The sequence below is a fragment of the Jaculus jaculus genome, chromosome 5 (genome assembly GCF_020740685.1).
Source record: "Jaculus jaculus isolate mJacJac1 chromosome 5, mJacJac1.mat.Y.cur, whole genome shotgun sequence".
In the NCBI taxonomy this organism is placed as follows: domain Eukaryota; kingdom Metazoa; phylum Chordata; class Mammalia; order Rodentia; family Dipodidae; genus Jaculus; species Jaculus jaculus.
The window spans coordinates 53612893-53622185 of record NC_059106.1 but is presented as its reverse complement, the minus strand read 5'-3'; the positions used below and the strand labels follow the sequence as shown (position 1 = coordinate 53622185).

The window sequence follows — 9293 nt, the reverse complement described above, 5'->3', positions numbered from 1 at the left end:
GTGACTTGGAGTACAGCCACGAACCTGTCAGCCTCAGGGGTGGCTCAGCTCTGATCCCCACAGGAAGATTCTGGGAGGAACCAGGTTCTGAGCCAGTATCCTTGGCTGTCTGTAACCTCAGTTTACCACTCTGTGAAGCGGGTTGGGGGGAGCGTGCCCGATGGCAGGTGCTTGCTGGCCCACAGATGACCAGCAGGTTTCCTTTCTCCTCCACTCCGTAGCTTGCAGCTGCTGGAGCAGCAGGTGGTGGGGGGAGAGCAGGCCAAGAACCAGGACCTGAGGGAGATGCACAAGCGGCGCAAGCGCTACGCGGACGAGCGCAGGAAGCAGCTGGTGGCGGCCTTGCAGAGCTCCGATGAGGACAGTGGGGACTGGGTGCTGCTCAATGTCTACGACTCCATCCAGGAGGAAGTGAGGGCCAAGAGCAAGCTGCTGGAGAAGATGCAGAGGAAGGTGAGGCCCCGGCCCCGCCTGTGCAGGGGTGGGGCGGCGCCCACCCAGCCATCACCGTCCCTTGTGGGTGGCAGGCAGCCCTCCGTTCTCTATGCGGGCACTTATTAAGTACCTTCTGAGGAGTCACAGTGACAGGTATCTCCTGCTCTCTTGGAGCTTACAGTCTAGCTGTGTGAGTGTGTGTGTGTACGTGTGTGAATGTGCATGTGTGTGTATAGTGGCGAATGCAGCAGGAGAATGTCAGAGAGCAGTGTGTATGATGGAGAATGCCAAGGGCGGGTGGAAGGCCTCATTACTGCTGGAAGGCTAAATGCATACATGCATAGCTGAGGTCATTTCCACAGTGATGCACCCCTGAACCCACATCAGATCAGGAAACTGAGAGTTAATGGAACCCAGATGTACTGGGGCCACCACAGCGCGGGGTCAAGGGTGTCCTCATGGAAGGGGATTTCTCAGGGGATCTGAAAATGAGAAAGAAGCGGCCTGAAGTGAGGTGAAGGCCGAGCCGCTCTCTACCCAGCTGTTGTGCTCTGGGCCTCCTAGTGACCTGCTGGCCAAATGCAGGGCCCCCATCACTGTGGCTATCAGAGGTGCCCTATCATGCTGGTCCATTTCCTTCTTACAATCTCTATGGTTTTGTATTTTCTTGACTATTTTCAGATTTTTAATTTTTTTTTTATGAGAGAGAGAGAATTGGAATGCACTAGGGCCTTTAGCCACTCAGTCAAACTCCAGATGCGTGCACCACCTTGTGAGCATGTGTGAATGGCTTATGTGAATTCTGGGGAATTGAACCTGGGTCCTTAGGCTTCATGGGCAAGTGCCTTAACTGCTAAGTCATCTCTCCAGCCCTTTTGTAGGGTTTTAAAATTTTTTTATATTTTATTTATTTATTTGAGACAGAGAAGAAGAGGCAGATAGAGAGAAAGAGAGAATGGGCACGTTAGGGCCTCTAGCCACTGCAAACAAACTCCAGATGCATGCGCCTCCTTGTGCAGCTGGCTTATGTGGGTCCTGGGGAATGGAACCAGGATCCTTAGGCTTTGCAGGCAAATGCCTTAACCACTAAGCCATTTCCCCAGCCCCTTCTTGTAGGATTTTTGTTGTTGTTGTTGTTTTGAGGTAGGGTCTCACTCTAGCTCAGGCTGACCAGGAATTTATTATGTAGTCTCAGGGTAGCCTCAAACTCGTGGTGATCCTCCTACTTCTGCCTCCCGAGGCTGGAATTAAAGGCATGCACCACCACGCCCGGCTTTATAATTTTTTTTTTTTTGGTTTTTCAAGGTAGGGTCTCGCTCTAGCCCAGGCTGACCTGGAATTCACTATGTAGTCTCAGGATGGCCTCGAACTCACAGTAATCCTCCTACCTCTGCCTGGGATTAAAGGCGTACGCCACCATGCCTGGCTCCTTCTGTAGGATTTTAAACTTCCACCTCAAAGCACCCCTGGCTTCTAAATGCCTTGTAACTGTCCTTCCAGCCCGCTTCCTCCATGCCCCCCACATGTCCATCTGTTCCATCGGTTTCCCAGTGTCAGTTTCAGGGTTTCCCTCTTGCAGCAGGACTTTCTATTTCCTCTGCTGTCACCCACCACTTGTCCTCGTCCAGTCCCACCATGTCAACTCCCTCTCCTGTCAGGAGCTGCTTGCTGGGCTCCAGACTTCTCTCTCCAGTTACATGGCTTCACTTCATGCTGTAGGCTGGCCATGGGCGTTAGCAGACCCTGGCTAGCCTGCTCTCCACTTAAAAAGTAACTCTTGAGAAACATTTTTGGTGTGAAGGAAATCAGGCTTACTTAAGGACTGTTATCCTGGGATGATGGGGGTAGCTACTGACACCATGCCCCAAGCTTACCAACTTGGGGAACACAGAAGGACTTTCTCGGGGAGGAAAAGGAGGTGTAGTGGAACAGTGGCAGGAAGGCCTTGGGCTAAGCAAAGTCTTTGTCATCTTAGGGCATCTCTCTCACCCCTCTTGTTGTTGGGGATCAATCCCAGGGCTTTGTACCCTTGCCTAATATTCGACCACTGAGCTGTATTCTGGGCCTGTTTTCTTTCCAGACCAACCTAATCAAACTTTGACCTCCTGGAGCTAGTTCCTTAAAAACATCATGCTGGGCTGGAGAGATGGCTTAGCTGTTAAGCGCTTGCCTGTGAAGCCTAAGGACCCAGGTTCGAGGCTCAGTTCCCCAGGTCCCACGTTAGCCAGATGCACAAAGGGGCCCACGCGTCTGGAGTTCGTTTGCAGTGGCTGGAAGCCCTGGCGTGCCCATTCTCTCTCTCTCCCTCTATGTGTCTTTCTCTCTGTGTCTGTAGCTCTCAAATAAATAAATAAAAAATGAACAAAAAATATAAAAACAAAAAAACAAAAAAAACCCATTATGCTAAGTGAAGCCAGGCACAAAAGACTGCATTATTACCTGGTTTCATTGATTTTAAACACCCTGAATAAGCAAATATGCTGAATAGAGAGATTAGGTTGCCTAGGGCCATGGTTTGAGCATAAATGGAAAATGATCACAAATGGGTTTCAGGTGTCTTTTGTTGGTGAAAAAATTCTAAAATCAGCTGGGAAGATGGCTCGACAGTTATAGGCACTTGATTACAAAACAATTCTCCGCATTTAATTCCCCAGCCAGGTTCATAAAGCTGGACACAAAAAGTGGCACAGGTATCTGGTGTTCATTTGCAGAGAGACAGGAGATCCTAGGGTGCGTGCGCACAAACACACACATAAGTAAATAAATTTAAATAGTAAAATCAGCTTGGACAGTGGTTGGCTCGCCCGCGGCACTGTGAGAAGCACTGGGCTGCACACTTGACATCGGTTGCTTGTGTGACATGTGAGTTGTAGCTCAATAGAGAAAGCAGGGACTGTGCTGGGTAGTGCTGTGTAGTCCCAGTCTGCGCAACACTGAGACCCTCTCAGAAAGAACTCTTGTGAAGGATGCCAGGGGCACAAAAGCACACACAGACAACTCCCATGCACAGTGTGTGTGATGCCAAATTGGAAACAGAGCATCGTGAGTTCACTGGTAACTCTTCCCCGTGTCTGGCCTGTGATCTTCTGTGCTGCCTGGGAGATGTGGTTCCCACAAGTTTTAGATGGCATCCTTTGCCACTCAGATTGTTTTTGCTCCCTGGGAAACAAACCGTATCTCCAGTCTTGAGGCTCAGGTAGAGTAGGGTTATACATGACATGCTTAATACCTAAGAGGGGACCAGAGTCATATGAAATGAATGGTCATGTAGAGCATGTGTCACCCCATAATGGGCCCCAGGAGAACGAAGGTTGTTGAGCCTGTTACTGCCCTTAGGTAGGACACTTGATCTTAGCCCATAGGGCTTGGGTGACTGTAATCTTGTATATGACACTCCTAAAAGGCTCTGGATGAAATGTGTGAATGGGGAATAATGGCTGAGGTAGGCAGTGGGGCCGAGGACAAACTAGGTCCTCATCACATGCTGGGGTGGGGGTGGGGTGTGGGGTGCATGGGGAAGGCTCAGTGGGCCAGACCCAGTGGAGCTGAGGCTAGATCAACAAGAGCACCAGCAAGCACTTGGTGAGCGGCTGGAGTGGCTGGAAGGGTAGTGAGGGGTCTCCTCTCTGCCCCCTCAGTGCCTCTGGTCATCTCCTTTCTTTCAGCTCCGGGCAGCAGAGGTGGAGATCAAAGACCTGCAGTCTGAGTTCCAGCTAGAGAAGATCGATTACCTTGCCACCATCCGCCGGCAGGAGCGTGACTCCATGCTCTTCCAGCAGCTCCTGGAGCAGGTGCAGCCGCTCATCCGCAGGGACTGTAACTATAGCAACCTGGAGAAGATAAGACGAGAGTCGAGCTGGGATGAGGAGAACGGCTTATGGAAGATCCCGGAGCCCATCATACTAAAAACCAGCCTCCCAGTAGGTCAGACACTTGGCTGTCCCCTGCCCTCCCTTGTCTCCTTGATGGCTGGCCACCCTTTCAAGGGGCAAAGTCTGGCCTCTGCCCACAGACTGTGGGTGTAGTGAACGTGTGGGCCCTGAGAAGGTGATGTTCTCTGGAGACAGACAGATGTGGGGTTCTGGTTGTGGCAGTCCCTGTGTGACCTCAGTGGGACTCTGTCCTCCTCTGTGACATAAGGATGAACAGCAGCAGCTCCCTTAAAGTTACTGTATCAGTCAGGGTTCTCTAGAGGAACAGAGCTGCTAAAATGAATTATTTTAAAAAGGGAATTTATTGAATTGGCTTATGGCAGTCCAAATAGCAGTTGCAGGCCTGAGAATCAAGGAACCTGGTAGCTGCTCAGTCCATGTGGACAGATGCCTCAACAGTCCCAGTCTGACAGTGAAGGCCTGGAGGCTCCCTGAGGAGCTGCTGGGTTTTGATCCATGCGGGTCTTCAGTAGATGCTGGTCTTCAGTCCACATTGGAAGGCAGCTCCCGCAGCCAAGAATGAAGGAAGGGACTCTTTTCACCCAGAGCATCCTTATATCAAGTGCCCCTGTGAGAGGGGCCGCCCACTCTGGGAAAGGGCTCACTCTTGGGGGAAGGACTTCCTCCTTCAATTAATCCCTCCTGGAAGCAACCTCAGAGACCCACCTGAAAGGGATTTGTGTGGATTCCTAAACAGATCAAGTTGACACCTTAACTATCACAGTGACCATGAGGCTTACAGTGCACTCAGACATGTGAACATCTTAGTAAGTGCTTGGTCCCCTGGCATCATTGACACCCTTATTCCATCCTTCAAAAACCTGCAGAGCCAGGTGTGGTGTTGCACACCTTTAGTCCCAGCACTTGGGAAGTTGAGGTAAAAGGTTAACTGTGAGTCTGAGGCCAGCCTGGGCTACAATAAGACCCTACCTTGGGAAACACAAAACAAAAAAACTGAATTTCAGCTGGGTTTGGTGACTCACACCTTTAATTGTCATACCCAAGAGGCTGAGTTAGGAGGATCACTGTGAGTTTTAGGTCATCCTGGGCTACAGAGTAAGTTTCAGGTTAGCCTAGCCTGGAGTAAGACCCTGGCTCAAAGAAAAAAAAAGCCTAGTAGAAAACCCCTTGAATTCCCAAACTGGGTGTGATAGTGCATACCTTAATACCAGCACTGGGGAAGTAGAGGTATGAGGATAAGAATTCAGGGTCATCCTTCACTACGTAGTGAGTTTGAGGCCAGCCTGGGATACATGAGAACTGTATTTAAAAACAAAACCACAGGGCTAGAGAGATGGCTTAGCAGTTAGGGTGCTTGCCTGCAAAGGCTAAGGACCCATGTTTGACTCTCCAGATCCCACATAAGTCAGATGCACAAAGATGAGGCAAGCGCAAGGTCACACATGCTCACTAGGTGGTGCGTGCGTCTGGAGTTCAATTGCAGTGGCTGGAGGTCCTGGCATGTCAATTTTCTCTCTGTGTCTGACTTGCTCTCACTCTCTCATAAAAACAAACAAACAAGCCGGGCGTGGTGGCGCATGCCTTTAATCCCAGCACTCGGGAGGCAGAGGTAGGAGGATCACCGAGAGTTCAAGGCCACCCTGAGACTCCATGGCGAATTCCAGGTCAGCCTGAGCCAGAGTGAGACCCTACCTCGAAAAAGAAAAAAAAAAAAAAAAAGCACAAAAAATGAATCTCAGAGCCGGGTGTGGTGGTGCATGCCTTTAATCCCAGTACTTGGTTGGGAGGTAGAGATAGGCGGATCTCCGCAAGGCCACCCTGAGATTACACAGTGAATTCCATGTCAGCCTGGACTAGAGTGGAACCCTACCTCGAAAAAACAAAACAAAACAAAACAACCTGTAGTATGGTGGTGCACATCTTCAGTGCTTTAGTACCTGGGAGGCTGAAGTAGGAGGATCATTGTGAATTAAGGCCAGCCTGAGGCTACAGATGAGTTTCAGGTTCCACCTGGGCTAGAGTGAGACCCTGCCTTGAAAAGAAAATAAACCAAAAGAAACAAACACAAAAACTGAACCTCACAGGACTCATCCAAGGTCACAGTCAGAGCCGGACCATGGATAGAAACCAGCTGTTCAGAGCTCAGGCCTAATTCAACTTCTGCTTCGACCATTGACCTCCTGAGTGACTTTATATTTTTCTGGGTAGGGTCTTGCTCTAGCCCAGGCTGACCTGGAATTCACTATGTAGTCTCAGGCTGGCCTCGAACTCACAGCAATCCTCCTACCTCTGCTTCCCGAGTGCTGGGATTAAAAGCGTGTGCCACCATGCTCAACCTGTGTGACTTCTTGATGATCACTGCCAGGACTGGGAGGTGGCTCAGTGATTATAGGTGCTTGTTTGCAAAGCCTGCAATTCTGGGTTTGACCCTTTCTAGCACCCACATAAAGCTGGACGCAAAGGGACCTGTGCGTCTGTGATCCCAACAGATCCAGACCAGGTCACTGCCCCTCCCTGACCTTCCTGACAAAGAAAAGACAAACTCAAGGACCCCCCCACCTCTGCTGAGTATGGTCAGAGTAGTCAGGTTTGCTGTGGCTCTTTCTCCAGCCATAAACATCTGTGCTTATTGTACTGCACCTCCTTCCAGCTCCATTTCCCGTGAGCTCTGGGAAGCAGCAGCCCCTCTCCTTGCCTCCACCCACCTGGTGACCTGCCTGCAACACAGGAGTGGCTTTCTGGTATCTGAGCCCCCCAGTTAGCTATTTTCCAAATGTCCCTTTTCCAGACTAGGAAGTGTCCTTGATCTCCAACTAGGAGCCAAGCCTGACCCCATCCCTGAAGGTCTGTGGTCTACTGTGCTCTCTGGCCCCACATTTTAGCTTCTGTTTTCTCATAGCAGTTCCAACTGGGCCACAGAGCAAGCCAGCCCGCAAAACCTCTGCAGCAGACAATGGCGGCGAGCCACACATGGTAAGGCCTGCATGGCAGGAGGCGCGGGGAGCCGGGGACCTTGCCGAGAGTGCAGTTGCGTCAGCAGCGCTGCAGGGAACTCTTGTCTTGCCTGAGGACTAAAACCGGGTGTGGAGTCTGGACCCTTTTCCATCACAACCTGTGTGCTCAGCCTGCTGGCCCTCACTCAAAAGCATTTACACTTCATGAGACCAGAGGGAGAGTCAATGGCCCAAGACAGCCCGGGACAGACAGAGGCTTCAGCCTCAAATCAGAGGACAGATACCACATTCTGGATCCCTGGTGTCTTTGGATCAAAAGGGTTCTAAGAGGGCCCATGAGGCAGTGGTTGGAATCCTGAAATCACTTGACTTTCCCATGTCCCAGATTTTTTTGCCCAGGTTTTTATAGTATGATAGAAACAGTTCCTTAAAGTGGGGGTCAGCAAACCCAGTAGTAAATATTTTAGGTGTTGTCAGCCATACGTCCTCTATGACAGCTACTCAGTTCTGCCACCATAGCCCAGAAAAAGAGATAGGTAATACATGAATGAATGGTGTGTTCCAATAAAACTTTATTTATACCAACAGTCTGCAGGCCACAGTTGGCCCACTGGCTGTAATCTGCTCACCCTGCATGAAACCCTTATGAACACACCACTAGTGGGTAAAGCCACTTATAAGTTAGTCACTTTCAGCCAGGCATCTGCCTGACCAGCCCAGAGGCCACAGCGGTAGTTTTAACAGTTTAACTTCTTAAAAAGGGACAGCTAGAGTGTGGAGCTGCGGAAGGTGGCTCAGTGGGTAAAGCGCCTGCTTGCAAGTATGAAGACGTGAGTTCACGTTCCCAGCTGTAGTGGGTGTCTGTAATCCCAGCACTCCTACTACAGTGAGGAGGGAGGCAGAGAATCTTCCAGAAGCGTGGTGAACAAGTGGTCTGCCTCAGATGAGGTAGAAGGCAAGGAGTGATAATTGGACATTGTCCTCTGATCTCCATGTGCACCATAGCATGCATGTACCTGTGCATACAAACACACACACACACACACACACACACACACACACACACACAGAGAGAGAGAGAGAGAGAGAGAGAGAGAGAGAGAGAGAGAGAGAGAGGGAGGGAGGGAGGGAGGGAGGGAGGGAGGGAGGGAGAGGGAGGGAGGGAGGGAGGGAGGGAGAGAAACAGCCTGGGACCATAAGGAGGTTGTCGGAATATTTTGTCCCAAAATAGGCACCAAAGTAGGCACAAGCAAAACAGGGAGTCTTGTGGTCATGTCGGCGGATCAGTTTCAGGCATGAAACGTGCTTGCAGATCTAGGCCTGCAACTGACAGGGCTCTGTGGGTGGCTTCAGCTGGAGTCTCCACCTCCATTGCTGTGCTGGCTTCAGGTTTCCACTTATGGGAGGGAATGATGGCTGCTAGTACTTGGGATCAAAAAGGAAGAGAGAGAGAGAGAGAGGCTAGAGAGATAGCTTAGTGGTTAAGGCACTTGCCTGCAAAGCCCAGTGACCAGGGTTTGATTCCTCAGTACCTACATAAAGCAAGCCAGATGCACAAAGTAGCTACATGCATCTGGAGTTCATTTGCAGCAGCTGGAGGGGTGTGCCCATTCTCTCTGTCTCTTGCTGCTCTCTCTGTTTGTAAATAAATAAGTAAATAACAAGGAGAGATTCTGTCCCTTAACGCATTCTTATGGAAAGGCTGCCTGGTCACAGCAGTGGTGTTGGTCTCTGGCTGGATTCACTTAAGTGGTTTCACTTCATAAAAAAGGGAAAGCTGGGCTGGAGACATAGCTTAGTGGTTGAGGCGCTTGCCTGCAAAGCCCAAGACTCAGGTTCAGTTCCCCAGGACCCACATAAGCCAGTTGCACAAGGTGGCACATACCTCTGTAGTTCATTTTCAGTGGCTGAAGGCCTTGGCATGCCCATTCTCTCTCTCTCTGCTTTATTCTCTCTCTTTCTCTCAAAGAAAATAAAATTTAAAAAAGGGGCTGGGCGTGGTGGCACACAT

At 50.4% G+C, this 9293-nt stretch overlaps 1 protein-coding gene across 1 annotated transcript in view; it reads left to right on the top strand.

The window, feature by feature from the left end:
- Nucleotides 1–9293, top strand: part of Kif17 (kinesin family member 17) — a 30718-nt gene that overhangs the window by 16664 nt on the left and 4761 nt on the right. Inside the window, exons 7-9 of the mRNA XM_045149088.1 lie at nt 222–453; nt 4101–4359; nt 7228–7301. Coding sequence (XP_045005023.1) covers nt 222–453; nt 4101–4359; nt 7228–7301 — 565 coding nt within the window. The remainder of the gene's footprint in view (nt 1–221; nt 454–4100; nt 4360–7227; nt 7302–9293) is intronic.